At 47.0% G+C, this 18,317-nt stretch overlaps 2 protein-coding genes across 4 annotated transcripts in view; one reads left to right on the top strand and one right to left on the bottom strand.

Annotated features, from left to right (window-relative positions):
- Positions 1-27: 27 nt before the first annotated feature.
- On the top strand, positions 28-10,488 carry Zc2hc1c (zinc finger C2HC-type containing 1C). Of its 3 annotated transcripts, none has more exons than XM_050164550.1 (3): positions 28-161; positions 1,020-2,346; positions 7,219-10,488. In XM_050164550.1, exons 2-3 carry the CDS (start codon positions 1,039-1,041, stop codon positions 7,480-7,482), a joined length of 1,572 nt encoding a protein of 523 aa, XP_050020507.1. In that variant the 5' UTR covers positions 28-161; positions 1,020-1,038; the 3' UTR covers positions 7,483-10,488. The 3 variants fall into 3 exon arrangements, with proteins under 3 accessions (XP_050020507.1, XP_050020505.1, XP_050020508.1); XM_050164548.1 differs by having other exon boundaries at positions 86-223; XM_050164551.1 differs by lacking the exon at positions 28-161 and adding an exon at positions 244-425.
- Positions 10,489-10,640: 152 nt separating this feature from the next.
- The window catches only part of Nek9 (NIMA related kinase 9), a 36,346-nt gene continuing 28,669 nt past the window's right edge, over positions 10,641-18,317 (bottom strand). The window contains exons 18-21 of the mRNA XM_050164621.1: positions 17,810-18,003; positions 16,006-16,167; positions 14,362-14,568; positions 10,641-13,102 (exon numbers count right to left, since the gene is read on the bottom strand). Of these exons, the coding sequence (XP_050020578.1) occupies positions 12,980-13,102; positions 14,362-14,568; positions 16,006-16,167; positions 17,810-18,003 (686 nt within the window). The 3' untranslated portion in view covers positions 10,641-12,979. The remainder of the gene's footprint in view (positions 13,103-14,361; positions 14,569-16,005; positions 16,168-17,809; positions 18,004-18,317) is intronic.

An 18,317-nucleotide genomic window follows, 5' to 3' on the forward strand; every position in this document is an offset into this window, starting at 1 on the left:
CCAAACCCATCTTCGGGGCAGCGCCCGACCGCTTGTGGACTGCGCCTGCGCTGGTCTGGGATTGGAAGGTCGCAACCAGAGGCGGCGCTCTGGTCTCCAGGCAACGGGAATAACAGAGGTGGACAAGAGCGCCTGCGCGAACGGCAGTTGGGTTTAGTCAGGTGTGGAAAAAGTGGGTCTTGGGGATTTTTCTCTCGGCAGGAGTGGCCCCCAAGCGCCTCAGGTATGCGAAAAGGAGGAGAGACACGGAATCATTACCACCACCTCCCAAGGGACCGGAGAGTGAGAGTTTGTCTCTAGAGGCCGAATCCCCGCGAGGGTTACCATTTGACCCTCTGGGACAGAGCATAACTTTCGAGTTCCGGATCTAAAGCGGACTGGGGCGGTGAGGAGTCACGCCCCGCGCCCCTACACACTGGTACCTGGTGCGGTTTGGGCCGTAGAGCATCTTTGGATGAGGGTTTGACAGCCAAGCACCTGCTTCAAGCCGGGGCGCCCGGTGCTCTTTGTAGTTCCTAGCAGGGTTTGGAAAGCCCAGGGAGAGCTCGGTGCCAGGCCCCGTCGCCAGGCCACTGTTCTCACCCTGTAAAAATGTGGGGCCGGACTCGGAGCAGACTCTGCAGTTTACAAGAACCGGGGCTAGTAAGAGCAGGTTGCCTGGTTTTTGTTTTGGTGTTTTGTTTTGTTTTGTTTTGGTCACAGATGACCTTCGATCTAAGGCTCTTTCCACCCATTCCACAGTAATGTACGGCAGATCGGACACGGGTGTGGAGGAAAGCCAGCGGCAGAACACCTGTGTCCCGTTCATGATTTGGTCCTCGGGGCTTAACAATGTCTGGCACATAATCGTCACTCACTAAATAAATGCTTACTGAAGGAAGGTCCTGGCCGATTCCGCACTACGTTTAAAGGGAATGTGGGCAGGGCAAATGTACGAACAGTTTACTCTAGCAGCCTAGCAGCGGGGAGTGAAGCTCAGACTAATTCTTCCCATGTATCTGTTTTAAATCTTCCCCTAGGCTTCGGTCCAGGCCCTGAATGGCTGGTCTCCAGTTGGCTCCACATCTGCCTGTGGGCGTTATGTTCCCACATAATAAAACAGAAGTGCCAGGGCTCCACTCAGCTAAGCAGGACCCTTATGAACCAGGTGACTCTTCCCAGCGGTCCTCGATGGGACACTTGAGGAACGATTTCCAGCAGAAGTTTTGGAGGAACACAGAGCCTGAGCCGGAGGAGGGTGTCTCCACTCACCCCAAAGGGAACATGTGCACAAAAACCCGGAGGCACTCGTGTCCCCAGAGTGCCAGGATCAGCCAGCAGAGCTCAGCAAGCAATCCCCAGGGCCAAGGAAAGGGCTTGTTTTCCTTGTCAAACCCTCAACCCCGGTATCCCAAAGCAAATGACCAAGACTTCATTCCCTTTAGGAAGAAACGAGTTGGAGTAGATCGGGCATACCCACTGAAACCCATGGCCCACCGGAAGTCTCATAGTACAGGTGAGGTAGGCACCGATGAGGACCAGAATGCCTATCCAAGACTCCCTAACTCGAATGAGCTTTCAGGCAGCAACTTTGGTTTGAGGAGCTGGTTGAATTCGTCTCTTTTTGCCTCTGTGCAGGCAGAGAAGGTCATGGCTGACCTCCATAGGACCGAGTGGACACAGATCCGAAGACTAGAAGCGGCAGGTGAGACGCTAGAGATGGAAATCCGCAGAAAAGAGAGCCTCCTGAGAGAGAAGCTGAAGAAGACAGAGGAGGGTCTCCGAAGGATTCAGAAGGAAAAGAAACGGGCCCAGGAGCATGAAGACAGAGAGCTACTAAGAACGACCCTATCTGCAGGGAGAGTTAGGGACGGTAACAGCAACGCCACACAGACACCCAGCTTATCTCCCGAGTTCAGTTCCGAGGAATTCAGTAGAGACAGGGGAGAGGGTCAACCTTGTGATTGGGCTCAGAAAACCTCTAGCCCACTCCAGTTCTCTGATTATGAAATCCAGAGGCTCAAAAGGGAGAGGCTGACGGCAAGCAACAACAAAGTCCGAGACTCAGGGCCTCCCGCAGACGAATTTCTGAAACCTTCAGAAGAGCTGGGCAGCGCATTGCAGGCATCAAGCCCGTCGGCATCACCAAGCTCCTTGGGGTCCGGTTCCTCCACAGAAGAACCAGAGCTGGGCAAGTGCAGCCACTGTGGACGCTCGTTTCTTTCTCTCAGGCTGCAGAGACACTCCACCGTCTGTGGGAGGATGCAAGGGTCCAAGAGGAAAGTATTCGACTCCTCCAGGGCCCGGGCTAAGGGCACAGAGCTAGAGCAGTACTTGAACTGGAAGGGGCCAACCACTGCCGCCAAGGTAATAAGAGCCTCCTAGGTTTGACTCTGTATGGGGGTGCGTGTAATGGCCTGCTGCGTCCTCGCTAGTTCCCGTTGGGAACTGGGACAGTGTAGAGTGGAGGGGAGAATCACAACTTCCCTTTGCTAATCTCTGTGATCAGAGCTTTCTCTACAAGCCTCACAATTCTGTAAGAATCTTATTGTCTGTCATTGTATCCATTCAAAATTCAAGGCTCAGACATCTAAACACACACACATGCATGTGCACACACACACACACACAAGGCTCAGACATCTAAACACACACACATCAGACCTACCCCCTCAACACACACACACACACACACACACACACACACACACACACAAAGCTTGGACAGTTTAAGTAGATTTTTATCTTTTAGTGTTAGCCTCCAGGACCTGTACTACTAGATAAACAGTCTATTGCTGATCAATAGCCCCTGCTCTTGATCTTATTAGATTTAAATCTTACTAGAATTGACTCCAAAAATCTAGATTTTAAAATATAATGTCCTTTTGATTATTGTAAAAACGAATTCATGTTTGCTGCAGGGAAAAAAATAACTCATAAAAACAAAATTTTAAAAACTTGCAATTTGGGTTAAAACAAACCCAAGACACTTTTCTGACTTACGAGAATTCCTTGCCTTCTCTCATTTGTCACCATGCTCAGCTGTACCTACTCTTTAAAAGTGAGCTCAGTTTTGATGTATTCTTAGTAAATTTCAGAAACACATGCAAGTTTGGATCCCCCTCTCCAGTTAGGGTATTAACACCACAAGGATAAAGTACTTGTTTGAGGACTCTTTTTCTTTTTCTTTTCTAGCTAGCTCTCCAAAACATCCCTCACTTTAGAAAAACCCAAATGGGAACCGTTAGAAATTCACGACATCTAACTGATATGGCTCAGGACTTTGTGGGCTGATTTAGACCCACCTGGAGACCATTGCCCCATAGCCAGTCTTTGAGAGTATGCCATTTGGTCTGTAAAATAAGCTTCTCCAGAGTGTTTATTGTAGAAAATCATATTCAGTCTGTCATTTCTGTGGGGTCATGAGTTTAAAAAAATATTAAATAATAAGATGAACAGGGTTGGGAAAAACCCACATTAGAGCCGGGCGGTGGTGGCACCTTTAATCCCAGCACTCAGGAGGCAGAGGCAGGCGGATCTCTGTGAGTTTGAGGCCAGCCTAGTCTACAAAAGCTAGTTCCAGGACATACTTCGAAGCTACAGAGAAACCTTGTCTCAGAAAAAAAAAAAAAAACCCATAGGTGATCTCAAAGGCCCCCATGTAACAGTATGGGGAAAAAAATAGAACATATTTTGGTTTCATTTCTTCCCAAAGCATGTGAGCCCTCATGGGCTCTCCCTCTTCTCCCCTTCCCACTTCTCCCTCCCCCTCCTTGCAGGCTGGCCTAGAACTCACGATGTAGACCAGGCTGGCCTAGAACTCACTATGTAGACCAGGCTGGCCTCGAACTGAACTCACCTGTCTGCTTTCCAAGTGCTGGGACTAGAGATGCGGATCACCGCATCCGGTTCCCAGTTCCCTCTTTTCAGGACTTCCCAGTTTAAATGTCCTCTCGCTGGAGCCTTTAAAAACACCCACTGGTGTGATGGATGTTCGAAGATAACTTAGGAATTATAGTGTTTTCGCTCAGTACAATTTGAGAGATCGCCACAAGAATGTCTCCCGCATGTTTAGAGATAATGTTCCTAAAATCCAGCTTCCAACAAGAAGTCAGCATTTTGCAGACAGATAATGACAGGATGGCCAGTTACTATTCTTTCCTCTTTGGTCGGCCTGGTAATTCACTGGGGATTCCCTATGGCCTACCATAACTTAGTTGGGGCCATCATCGAAAAGAACCTTGTACTTCTTAAGTTCCTAAATATCGTAGCACTAAAGCTAAACCACACAGCCCAGTTCTGAGAAGACTGGGTTGAGGTCATGAGCTGCACAGGGACACAAGGCAGAAAGGACTTCAGCTACCCGGGGAGTGCCTCAAGTCTCACTCCAGAGCTCTGTACCATCTTTGAGCTAGTGGCTGCAGCTCCTTGCTGCTTTTCCCACATACTCTGCAGTTTGGCTTTTTCTAAGTCACTTCCTATTCACACGACGTCCAGCAGACACACACCATGTCTACCAGCTGTCAGCACGTGAGGCAGGAACCCACACACGACTTTGTGCTTAATGTGGTAAGGAACATCTCAGTACGACACAGAATGAAAACACAGCTACTGTATCCCCTAGAATTCTGGCTGAATTCTTTTAAGGTTCTTGGGGGCCATATTTTAATGCCAGTCCCTTTGTCTTTTGTCTCAGTAAGATATACCTGATAGAGCATACTTTGTCCTATTATAGCATTCTTGTTATTACCTATTACTAAGAGGTATTTGTCTTTTTCATTCTCTTAAAGATTAATATTTACAGCCAGGCTGTGGTGGCGCACGCCTTTAATCCCAGCACTCAGGAGGCAGAGGCAGGTGGATCTCTGTGAGTTTGAGGCCAGCCTGGTCTACAAGAGCTAGTTCCAGGACAACTAGGATGGTTACACAGACAGAGAAGCCTTGTCTCAAAAAGCCAAAACAAAAATTTAATATTTATTTTGTGTATGTGAGTGTGCATGCATGTTGAAATTAGAGGACTGTGGGAGTTGGTTCTCTTCTTCCCCGATGTGGGTCTTGGGGATTAAACTCAGGTCATTGGGCTTGATGACAGGCACCCTCACCCACTGCGACATCTTGCTGGGCCTATCTTTATTTTAAATAGTTAATTTTACACATCTTAGACACCGTGTGGTATTAAATGATCTATAATGCATTCTTATTTCATCCTTTTTAGGCTCCTTCTTGAGTCTCAGTTGTGAAATATGTCTTCTGGCATGCGTTTCCAGGATTCTAAATAATACACTTATTTTCTTGATTTGCCAACCCTTCGTGTCCTCTGATGGCTGCTTATCCTCACAGGCGAAGCTCTGTCTCAGTCCCTCTCCCCCTTGCCTTCTCCACTATTTCCCCTTTCCACTCTAGTTGGCCGTGGTTCTGATTTAAAACAGTGGGACTTTACACGACCTTCACTGATATCGGAGCAAATTCCGCTCTTGCCCACGTGGACTTGGGGTTAATCACTGACTAACTTTCCCTCTCCTTCAATCACCCTGTACTTACAATTACAATTAGTCTATACTTAAAACCTTCCCTAACTAACCTTCTGGATGCTAGGAATTTGTTACTGTCTTTTTCTAAGTGTCCAGACACCTTTTTATGACAAATCAGTTTGAGGTGCCTCCCCCCCATTCTGGAAACCCCTCCTGCTCTATCTGGCCCGGCCATTCTTTGGCTTTGGAACTTCCCTCTGCTTCTCTTCTGTGTTGGTCCTGTCTTTTTCTTGTTTTCCTGTTCATTGTTTTGCTGAAATTTACCAAGAGATATGCATAGATGGTATATCCTTATTCATGGACTTAAAGAAAATATCTACATAAACGCTTCCTATTTGATGATTTGGATGGGAGTAGAAATCTAGGCAGGAAATGATTTTATCAGAACTTTGTTTTGGAGACATTGCCTCACTCTGTAACCCTGGCTGGCCTGAAGCTCAGAGATCAACCTGTCTCTGCCTCCTGAGTGCTGGGATTAAAAGCGTGCACACGCTGCTGTTCATTTAAGCTTAGTGGATTTATAATCTAAAGGACTTCATAGTTATCAGTGAGCCCTGTAATGGTGACCCCCAAAGCCAGTGTTGGAAGGTTCATTTCTTGCTACTGGGTAGATCCATAGAACTACTGTCCTCCCAAGAGGATGCTAGTTACTGGTGCTCTGGGAGCAGCTCTTAAAGCAGTTTGACAGTTCCGTAGCTGCTGCTCTTGCTTAGGCTTCTCCACCACCAGCACTGAAAGGAACCCTGTTCCTTATCCTGGCTGGATTTTCTGAACTGAAACCTATCTAGGAGTTGGAGAGCTATCTCAGCAGTTAATGGTGCTTAATGCTTTTCCAGAGGCTCTGAGTTCAATTTCCAAACCCCACGTCTGGTAGCTCACAACCACCTGTAACTCCAAGAGATCTAACACCCTCTCCAGACCTTCATTCATGGGCATTTATACACATATGGTACACACACACAGAAAGACACAAATCAGAGATTTAAAAAAAATCTTTAAGGAGCTGGAAAGATGGCTCAGTGGTTAAGAACATCAATTACTCTTCCAAAGGACTCAGGTTCAATTCCCAGTACCCCCATGACAACTCACAACTGTCTATATAACTCCAGTTCCAGGGGATCCAATACTCTCATGCAGGCAAAACACTAATGCAAATAAAATAAAAACAAGCAAATAAATCTTTAAAACCTATCTAATTCAGTTTTTCCAGAGAACAAGTCTCTCTTCTCCCGGGAGGTTAGCAGGGGTGCTGGCACGTAGGTACACAGGGTAGGAGAGGAGTTCTAAGTTCAGCTTGTTTTCTTTTTGGTTTTTCGAGACAGGGTTTCTCTGTGGCTTTGGAGCCTGTCCTGGAACTAGCTCTGTAGACCAGGCTGGTCTCAAACTCACAGAGATCCGCCTGCCTCTGCCTCCCGAGTGCTGGGATTAAAGGCGTGCGCCACCATCGCCCGGCTTCAGCTTGTTTTCTTCTCCACACCTTCCTACTTTCTACCTGAGCCAGCTCCCTCAGGGGACCTGGCAGGAAGATGCCTGGCCTGCAGGTAGGACCACTCCTTGGAGGCTCTTGGGCTGGCAGGTCAGTCGTCACTCTTCCTCCTTTGTGTTTCTTTGATGTTGAGGACCTTTTCACACCCTTATTGCTGTCAGGGAGCCCGAGAGGGGAGAGATCCAAGGCAGCTGGAGGCTCACTGTCCCTTTCCCGTTACAGACTGAGCCTCCCCGGAAGAGCACCTGGAGGCAGAAGCACGAGTCTTTTATCCGCACCCTCCGTCATGCTCGGCAGGTCCAGCAGGTCATCGCCAGAGGTGGGAATCCCTCAGACTTGCCCCCCATCCTGCCTGCGGAAAACCCAGACTATGTCCAGTGTCCCCACTGCAGCCGCCACTTTGCTCCCAAGGTGGCTGAACGACACATACCCAAGTGTAAGACCATCAAGAACCGCCCCCCACCCCCGAGGAGGCACGACAGCTGAGCAGAAAATGGCAGAACCCGCCTTGCTTAGTTGAGGAGGCTGAGCTTCCCTTCAGCAGTAAACCAGAGCATGAGTGGCCGAAAGCAGGGAGAAGTGGAACCTTTGCAGAACTCAGCTCCACCTGCTGAGCCAAACCACCCCGGAGGAGAGCCCTCTAGCTACCTGGCAGGAGGCGGGTGGAAGCCCAGCTTCTCACTGGATCATAACCCTGGCTGTGTGTTTATGTTCTTGTCTGAAGGACTGGGGAGGGTGTGTGTGAGAGAGAGGACACTGGGTAGTGAGGCCGCATTAAAGCGCTCTTCTCCTGAGCCCGACCATGGTTTGTACTGAAGTGCCTGCATTCAGTTGTGTTTTCTGACCGTGGCACATGTCCAGGGTTTCTGTTAGCCCTTCTTGCTTTTCAAAGTAGGGATAATAAAGAGGAGTGAGGTCAGAGGGTCATTGCCATACAGATGGTAACTCTTATAAAAGATAGAAGTTTGTGCCGTCAGGCATTATTGATGGAAATCTATCCTTGGCCTCCATGGCCCGTGGTTCTGGCTGATAGCCAACAAAAGTATGTACCATTAGGGGACCAGTGTATCCCTAACCTTCCCCGTGGTGTGCTGTATAATGAAACATCTTTTTGCACTTTACAGGGTAGGGATGAATAGAAAACAGTTTTACTTCTCTGAACTTGTTCTTTTTAAACGCATCTCATATGTAAAAGAAAGAAGCCCCTAGGACCCTTTCAAACAATACTGTCTGGGTACCTTGAGACAGCAGAGCCAGTCTAAGCAAGCATAGACAATGTTCATTTTCATGGCCCTGTGATCAGAGCGTAGTCAGACTTCTATCTTAAACACTGAAAGGGATCAGGTCTTCTTAACAGTGAGAACACTGCTCACTTCAAGTTAGACCCTCAACTAGGGGGTTTGGGGAGCTTAGAAAGATGGGCGCTGAAGCTCTTACAAATGCTGGATATTTAGCCTGACATGCCTCCAGCCCCGGCAAGTTTATTGAGGAGTACACAGTTCCTTACATCAGGTTAAAGGTTACAGATAAGCAGCTGTGGCTAAAGAAGTCACAATGTTGTATCCCCATGGATGTTCACAATTTTTAAAGATTATCTTATGAGTGTTTTGACTGCACACCGGTACCTGCAGAAATCAGAAGTGTTGGATCCCCTGGAACTGGAGTTACAGATGGTCGTGAGCCACCATGTACATGCTAGGAACCCAGGTTCTTTGTTTCTTTGTTTTGACACAGGGTTTCTTGTGTAGCTTGGTGGTCCTGAAACTCACCCTATAGACCAGACTGGCCTTGAACTGACAGAGATCCACCACCTCTGCTTCCTGAGTGCTGGGACTAAAGGTTCTTAACCTCAGAACCATCTCTCCAGCCCCCACCCCACTCCACCCCAGATGCTTTATTGTTCATATGTTTTTTCGAGACAAGGTTTCTCTGTGTAGCCCTAGCTGTCCTGGAACTAGCTCTGCAGACCAAGCTGCCCTCGAACTCATGGAGATCCGCCTGCCTCTGCCTCCCGAGTGCTGGGATTAAAGGCATGCATCACCTTGCCCGGCCCCAGATACTTTGTCATGAAGCATTCAAAAAAATTTAACTTTTAAAAACTTGGTATAGGAGCATGTCTTGACACACTGGAGGCTGTAGAAACACGGGGCCGTAACCTACACAGGACACACTGGAAGGGGTTCACAATCTGCCACTCCTTCAGTTGGGAATGATAGCAAGTAAAGCCAGATTCTCTTCCTTCATCTGCTGGGCCTCTTAGACATATGGATTTGGGATCCCACAATGTTATTAGGGTCACAGTTTAGAGCCCTCAAGGGGAAACAACTGTGTGCAGGTCTTACTATAGACACAAGCAGTTATTCATTCTTGAGTTGCCAAAGAAAGAAAACAAGAGCCCTTGTCTTTGTGTTCCCTTTGACCTCAGCTTTTGCCAGTCTTTTGAATTCAGCTAGCTCGGGGGAGGTCAGAGCTGTTTTACAACCTCGAGTCTCTTCCTCAGTAGAGGTCACATAGATGCTGCTTGTCAAGTCCGTATGTTGTTACTTTAAGCACATGTCATAAACATCATACATTTTAAAGTTCAAAAAGCTATGGGAAATTCTCGTGGTGAAACTCACAAGGTAGCTCTTTTTATTTAGAAGTGTGTACAGACATGCTGAGCTTTCCTAGTTCACAAAGCTTGTCAACATCAGATCGCCCTTCAAGACTACACAGACTGGCAAGCAAAGCTGTGACACAGATTTTCCTCCCCGAGGCCCATGACCTGTGAGGTTTAGTGATCAGCACATTTATGTCGGCAGTTAATCACTGCGACAATAAATGACTTCTGGCCTTGCAGGGAATCTCAGTCTTGACTACAGCCCACTGCACCTCCTGCTATCATGACTGATACTTCCTTTGAGGCCTGGGGACCTCATGTGAAGGACTTTCTGTAAAATACATGTTTTCCTCTGGGCTGCTCTTCCTATCATGAATGTTTCTGAACAGATAACAAACCAAATGAAATTTGAGCCTTTTGCTTTAAACTGCAGTGCAGCGCTCAGCCAAGAAAAGGAGCAGCTGTTACACCAAGGATACCAAATACAACTCAGCTGTCTTGAGGAAGTCTTAGCAACAAACTGGCAGGATCACTGGGAACGGTCTCTCATCAGGACCAAGGAGGTGTGTAAAAGAAACCTGATGCCTCTTATCACTGTGCACACATGGTGTGTACGACTGCAGGCACACACACGCCAGTGTGTGAGGTCAGAGGCAGTGCTGTGATTCGGTAGGATGAACTCAGGTCACCAGGCCTGCCCAGCAAGCCACTCTGACCTGCTGAGCTACCCTGCTAGCCCGGGACCCTTCTTTTAATGTCTCCTTTCCCCCCTCTGGGCTTTCTGAATCTTTACAAACTTTGTTAGGAAAAAAAAAAACTATTGCAGTACAAATGATTTTTTTTCTGGCAAGAATGAGACTGGAAAACAGCAGAGGTTGTTTCTGTGTAATGTCTAACATTGTTTCTGTTAAAAGACCATTTTTTCATTACTACTATTTATTTATAGTAGACTCACAGAATCAGAGATTTCCCATGGCCTAGAACCTTGGTGTTTTGTCTCCAGTGACTGAGGTGGTGCACAGGTTTACTGAAGCACAGCGTCAGCTGAGAGTTTAAATGTTTATTTAAACAGAAATGCCACACCACTCCACCACCCTCACCCTTTCCAGCATCTGGCTAACAATAAGCTGGCTTTTCAGCAAAGTGTTGGCACAGAGGATTAACGCAGGCTATACTGTAACTCAAAGCAACGCTACGGGAAAGCTCCAAACACCTAGCACTGCATAGAGGACAAGCAGGGCAATTCACCAAGATTTAGCTACAGAAAACCATTTGAATCCTTTTCTGCTGCCTTGTATTTTGCTCAACTCAGTGCATGGCTGCCACGTCTCACTGTTCTGCTTGCATAGCTGTTTGGTGGAGGAAACAATCTCACGGCTGTCCTAGGCACAATTCTGAAAAGTGCAAATTATCTCTAAGGCACAGAACTGAGCTTCTCAACTGGATTAATGGCAAACCTAGACTTCCCATGGGAACACACTAGAGAAAACACCGCCATGCTCTGCTAGAGAATGACTCTCCAGGGCTCCTGCCCACCTCAACACTCACTCTCACCCCACAGTCAGTGACATGCCCACGGCCCTCAGTTCCCAAGCAAAAGCAATGCTCAGAATGAAGACTTAAGCCCCGCCTCTCAGGCCTGCTGAGATGGTAAGCGTAAGGATACAGGACCTTGAAAGGCCAGCCAGTCCTGAAGAAAACCAAAGTTGCATTGACATGATGAACCAAAACTCTCTGACAGGGATTACAGCCAACGGCCAGACCCCTAGAACTTGTGACCTTATGTCAGGATCGGGCCTTCCCTTATTCTGGGAAAAGGCTTCAGTGATTACATCAGTACTATTGTACTAGGCTTCTCAGAATTGAGAAAACAATGGGACATCAATGATCCCATCGGGCAGAGTTGCCCATCCCCCAGAGATGGGGCTTCCTCCCAGCACCAGCCTTTATACCGCTGGTTTAGGGAAATGGCAAAAATTTCTTCTGCACAGGTAGGTCCTCCTGCAATATTAAAATAGATAGCAAACTTTTCTCTTTTTGCTTTGGTTAAAGGAAACAATATTAGTTTAGCTGTATGTAGCATGGAGGATGTGGTACTTATCAAAGCAGCTGCTGTGGCCCCAAACACAAGCAATTCATTAGACTTGGTGGAAGCACAAGGCTCACATTTAAGGGAAACCATCAGATGCTTGCCTAGAAGGTTGGCTCTTCTAGGACACAATCCTGTTTTTGGAAAAGGTAGCTTGCTCCTCTCAAAAAGAACACAGCAGAAGTGAGCTTGCAGCCAGTTTCCTTTCACTTGGCAGGTTCTACCTGTCAAGTTTTGGGACCCCAAGGATTTGGTGCTGGCTTTGGGCCACTCAAGTATGAAAGATGATACTGACTTACTGGGTATGATATGTCTTCAAAACACACCAAAGAGGAAAAATACTGACTAGACATAGAAAGAGGGTGCCTGGGGCTACTTATCCCAGTCAGACCCCTAAAGTCACTACACTAGAAGTACAAAGAAGCCTTCACAGGGGCAGAAGACTTTAGTGCCACTGAGGCAAGGCACTGAGGGAAGTGTTCCCGTCCCCCCTGCTGATCTCCACAGCTCCATCTATCCCACTGGTGTTATTCTCTTAGACATCTCCTCTCTGGGAGAAGTCCTTCAGAGCTGGGAAATCCCACCTTGTACTAACCGTAGCCTAAAAGTTTGGCTGTGTGACGAGGGACCTGCCCTTTCTCTGCTTCTCACTGATGTTTCAAGGAGCCTCCACAGGGAACGCAATCTAAGCTTCCCCATAATGCAGTCAGCTGCATGAAGCAACAACTTCCTGAACACAAGCTCTAGACTGACTCTGCCAAGAAATTTTCCTGGACTCCAGGCTTCTGAGAAGACGTGGAAACTTTACCATTCTCGGGAGGACCCTGCGCAGGCCAGGCCTGGCCACAGCCCACTCCGATTTTACATTTTCCCTTCCTTCACCCAGAGGTGCGATGCCTGATGTTAAAATCCGAAGGCAACTTCCAATTAATGATGAAAATGATAAATGGAATATGAGGTGCTACCAGCGCAAACAAGGTGAGTGCTGTGTCTCTTCTTCAAAGGTGGGATCAAAAGATGAGGTACAGAGCTGCTGTTGCTATGGCAGTCACTGATGACAAAGCCAGGGCCACAGGACCCTTCCATTCTCCGAAACAATAATATCACTCCTAGATCCTATCTAAAAGGCAATGCCACTCTCCAAATGCACAAGGAAAGTGCTTTAGAGCCTCCCTCTGCCCTGCGCTCCGTGTCTGCAAGTGAACAAAGCCAGGAAAGCTGCTCTCTGCACTCGGTAAGTGTGCGGTGAAGTTCTTTGGGTCCCAGTTTCCTGAGGGCTATGTGGGTTCAGGAGACTAGAGGCTGGGTCGACAAGAGTCTGTTCCAAGGAGGCACCAGGAATCCGAATCTAAGTCAGGCTTCGGATCCACTTCCATTTCTTCCTTTGCTGTCTGAGTTCCTTTGGAATGCAACCCCACCTGTCCAGACAAAGCAGTTTCACATTAGCAGTGAATGAGTTAGCACTGGCCATGGTACTTCAGGACGGTGTTTTCAATTCTCAGGAGTGGCTGCCAGGTGTGGAAGGCTCTGGTGGCACTGCCTTGGAAACAGTCTCCATCTTTACATTTACGCAGGTAGCGTAACTATTTCTGGTTTGCTTAGGCCTATGGGGTTGGGGTATTAGTATGAAAATAATATGGCTGGGGGTCGTAGTGCACACCTCTAATCCCAGCACTCAGGAGGCAGAAGCAGGAAGATCTGTCTCCATGAGTTTGAAGTCACCCTGGTCTATATAATGAGTTTCAGACCAGCTAGGGCTATATAGTGAGATCCTGTCTCAAAAAAACAAAAACAAAAAACAACCCTCTCCCCCCATCACCACCATCAGTCCTGTGCCTGCTACCACGCCAATCTTATCTCAGGAATGGACATTACCTTCTGAAGTGTTTCATAGACACTGTTTCCCTCCATCTTCTAAACAACTTACATAGAGCAGGTTGTTGACAAAGTTACCAGTCCAGACTCACATAAGACAAAGCCAAGGAAGGACTCTTCCTCACTCATACCAGGAAAATGCAAAACGTTTTCCCCAACTATTTAACCTGAACTCAATAAAGCCATAATTCTAACTTAGTTTTCAGAAAAGAGCATGAGTGTGCCCATGCCACTCTCTGCAGGGAAGAGGACAACCCTTGCTTGGGAGATTGTCGGGTCTATGTGACAAGTACTTTACTTAGCTGAGCCATTTCCCCAGTCCTACATCATTTTTAGAATCTCCTTTAATCAGCAAGGCTAGGGACATGCTCAGTGGTAGATCATTCGCCTATTGTTATGTGCAAGACACTGGGTTCAATCTCCACTGTTGCACAAAATAATACACAAACAAAATGGTTAAAGTAATTATTAATACACATAAACACCAAATAGAATGACATTTTAATAATCACTGAACCTATATGGTAGGCATAGGGGTATTCATTATAATATATTTAGATATTTTCATAATAAAAGTAAAAGAAAAAACAAACAATTAGTAATAGAAAACTAAGTTAGGTGTTAAAAATGATAAAATCCAGATACCTGAACCAGGTAGGTCCAAGGCTCCTGGAATCAAGCCCAAGAGTCACATCATTAAGAGTCAGCGAATCACAGAAGGCGAAGTTGACTCAGTACCTTACAGTTTGTAAACTTTCAAAGCAGACTGAGAAATTCGATTACTCTCCAAGAATGCTCTCACCTGCTGGCCTCCTTCCAATCTCTTGTTCAGCTTTTGTAGCTGGGTAAAAATCTGGAGGTTTTCTTGTTGTAGCTTCTGTTGTTCATCCAGACACTTTGACACCAGAGCCTGCAGCCTCTCGACCTCTGCTTGCAGCGCGCTGCACGCACAGGCGGGTGAGGCCAATGCTTTCCCAGCACACGGGACTGTAGGATTCAGTCGGGGCGGCTGTGAACAAGGAGAGAGAGAATGCAGGAGGATCTGAGTTTAAAGCCAGTCTGGTCTACAGAGACAGCCAGGGCTGCAGAGAAACCCTGCCTCAAAAAAAAAAAAAAAAAATCAAACAAATCAATTAAAAAAAATCAAGCTGGACAGTGGTGGTGCACACCTTTAATCCCAGCACTAGAGAGGCAGAGGCAGGCAGATCTCTGTGAGTTTGAGGCCAGCCAGGTTTACAGAGTGAGTTCCAAGACAGCCAGGGCTACACACCCTGTCTCCAAAAATAAATAAATAAAAAAAAAGGAATTTGTTTAGCCTTGGGGTCCTAGATAGCCTAAGATATTTCATTATGTATATGCAATAATTCCAAAATCCAGCAAAATATGAGATTTAGAAACCTTCTGGGTCCCAAGCACGTGGATAAAAGATACTCACCCTGTACCTGTGATTGCATTTGTGCTATAAACTACACACACACACACCAATCACACTATCCAACTCACAAAGTCAAGTGATAACTATGCGGCTTCTCAAGCCTGACAGCCCTACTTTAGAGCTGCTGAGTTACCACAATGCATTCTACACAGGCTGGATATATATGCGCTGCTCCTTCAGTACACTACAGGCATTATTTTCTTCCTTTTTTTTTTTTTTTTTTTTTGGTTTTTTGAGACAGGGTTTCTCTGTGGCTTTGGAGCCTGTCCTGGACCTCACTTTGTAGACCAGGCTGGACTCACTCAGAGATCCGCCTGCCTTTGCCTCCCGAGTGCTGGGATTAAAGGCGTGTGCCACCATCGCCCGGCTTTCTTCCTTTTTTTTTAAGACAGGGTTTCTTTATAAAACCTATGGCTGTCCTAAAACTCACTCTGTAGACCAGGCTGGCCTCAAACTCACAGAGCTCTACCTGCCTCTGCCTCCCGAATGCTGAGATTAAAGGTGTGTGCCACCATGCCAGGCCCTGGCATTACTTCTAATATTTGGCTCAACTCGCTCTCATGGTGCCATGAGAACTGAGTCTGGGGGCTAGGATTGTGGCTGTTCGTGGAGTACTTGCTTAGCATGCACAAAGCCCCGGTAGCATACTCGGTACTGCCTAACTGGATGTGTGGCACACGCCTGTATTATCACCTAGGAGGTGGTGGCGTCAGTGGCAGAGAAGTTCAAGGTCATCTTCCAAATTTGGCTGGGCTACAGAATTTGTTTCACAAAGAAACAAAGAAACTGTTACAACAAAAGACTAATTTGGAAATGTACAGTTCAGTTTTGTACTTCTGAGGAAGAGGGGAAATAATCCTCTGGTGCTAACAGGTAGAGTGGCTCTTAGAACTTCCAAAGAGACAGTGTGGTGTGGCCCAATGAACCAGAAGACATGGTGAAGGCAGAATAACCTAACAACTCACAATCACCATCTACCTAGTTGAGGTTAAAGACAGAAAACTCAGTTACCCAGGCTCCTATTGGGGGCTGGTGTTCTGGAGGAACTTCAGATGCAACTTTGAGTCCTTGTAGCTCTTCATAGGGCAGGGTGTCCTTCTCAGACTCTGAAAATGCTCTACTTAGGGGAGTTGGGCTGTCAGGCATGGGGATGAACTCTGCATTTTCCAGCTCCTAGGTCCGCAAGAAAGAATCTCATCAGTGTATTTGCAGCAGTCTACGGTCTCCCGAGTCCCCTGTAGCTTTTTCTTTCATTCTGTTGTGACATCAGCGCCCTCTAGTGGGACAGAATAGTGGTGGCTAACGACATATATTGTCTAACCTGGAAACAAACTGCTACCCTTTCTTCAGTGATAAAAATTCAGACTCAAGTTCAAGAGCAGTTGTAGCTGACTCATTTCCCCAACACAATTCCCCACACACTATTTAAAAAAGACTTTACCGCTGAAGACGTCACATAGTTGAGTCCTAGAACATAGAGAAGCCAAGCTGGCACTCCCCTGAAAGTCTTATCCCTACCAGTGAGCTTTCCAAATTGCTGAAAGTTACTATGTACACCAGCAGAGGAAAGGGAACCACCTAACTGTGACTAACAACTGGCCTGGCAAGACATGCTCAGCAGCATGGATATCACTTGAGTAACCAACAACTTTCTGACTGAATTTAAGGCCCGCACCACAAGTTGAATGCCATACCTGGCACTGTTACTGGGACCAAAAATGTGGCATAGATAGCTCATAGGCCCTAGGGGGACCTACTAAGTACTACTACTTTGTTAAATGGACATAGTATTAAACTGACTCCTAATGACTTACTCTTCTTTTCACCGACCAGCATCTCTCTCAACCTTCATCAGAGAAACTTCTTTTGGCAGTAGATAGATTAACACAGAGACCCACACAACTGGTCCTGTACAGAGCATGAGACATCTCTACCATACCCTCTCCTCCCAGGGTCAGGGCTCAGCAGAAGAAGAGGGACAAGGACTGTAAGAGCCACAGGCTGTGAGGACTCCCCGGACACAGCAGCAGGGCGGCTGCACACAGAAGCTCACAGCAGCTGTGACAGCTGTGCAAGCGCAAGCCAGATCCAGCCCCAGCCCCAGCCTCAGCCCCGGAATGAAGAGGAGGCGGGAATGAAGTCCTGTTTCTAGTGAAAGACCTCCCACAACTGCTAGTGCTGGGAGAGAAGAGTCAGAATTCCTGAAGGGTAGCTCCTGCAGGTTAACAACACTCCAAGAGTATATGGGCAGCGCACACTATACCTGATGGGCTTAGGAAAAAAATGAGGGGACAAAGTTGGGTTCATAGTAAGGGGGACTGGATCTGGGAAGAGTTGGGGGAGAAGAGTGAATTAAATATAACCAAAATAGAATGTACAAAATTTTCAAAGAATAAAAATAAAAAATGTCTTTGAGATGGGTTACAAAGATAAAAAAGTTAAGTTACACGAATTTATTACATTCACTTTAATAATACAGGCATAAAGAAGCTGGGTCCACTGGTGGAACACGCCTTTAATCCCAGCACTTGGGAAGCAGAGATAGGTGGACCTCTGTGAGTTCCAGGCCAGCCTGGGGCCACAAACTGAGACCCTTTCTTAAAAAGAAAAACAAAATAAAACAAAACAAAACCCTGTGAAAAAATGCTGTATCATTTCTTCTTAGAAATGAAAACAGGATTAGTTTTGTGGTGCCTTCTTCCAGGTGGGAGCCTGAAGCCTCGTCTCCTGTCTAAATTAGCAGGCACAAGAAACAGAGACCCATGCAACCCTTACTGACTCCTGCTACAGACTCATCCTCTGAAGTATTTGTTACCTTCCGAAGCCAGCCAGGACAGGAGCTGCTAGTCCCACAACTGTTGCCTACGGCCTCCGGGGGACTGATGAACCCTTCCATTCCACGGTCTGCTTCCATTGTTCCTCGGAAGCCTCCACTTGGATCTGGAGTTTCAGATTCCTGCCGGCTGTCTTCCTCTTCACCACCGCCGCCTGGGCTGGAGCTCTGAACCGCTGGTAGATGTGGTACAAAAGGAGAGAGCTTTTCTATGCCGCAGAGACTGACCATCTGACCAACCCACCAATCCTCTAAGTTCCTAGAGCTGCACGAAGTGGAGTGTTCAGACAAATATCTGACACTAAACTGTTAAAAATTGTTTTAAAAAAAGATTTTTAAAAAATTTAAAAAATAGCCGGGCAGTGGTGGCGCACGCCTTTAATCCCAGCACTCGGGAGGCAGAGGCAGGTGGATCTCTGTGAGTTCGAGACCAGCCTGGTCTACAGAGCTAGTTCCAGGACAGGCTCCAAAGCCACAGAGAAACCCTGTC

The sequence above is a fragment of the Alexandromys fortis genome, unplaced genomic scaffold, assembly GCF_014885135.2.
Source record: "Alexandromys fortis isolate MF-2015 unplaced genomic scaffold, M_Fortis_MF-2015_v1.1 scaffold_159, whole genome shotgun sequence".
NCBI lineage: Eukaryota > Metazoa > Chordata > Mammalia > Rodentia > Cricetidae > Alexandromys > Alexandromys fortis.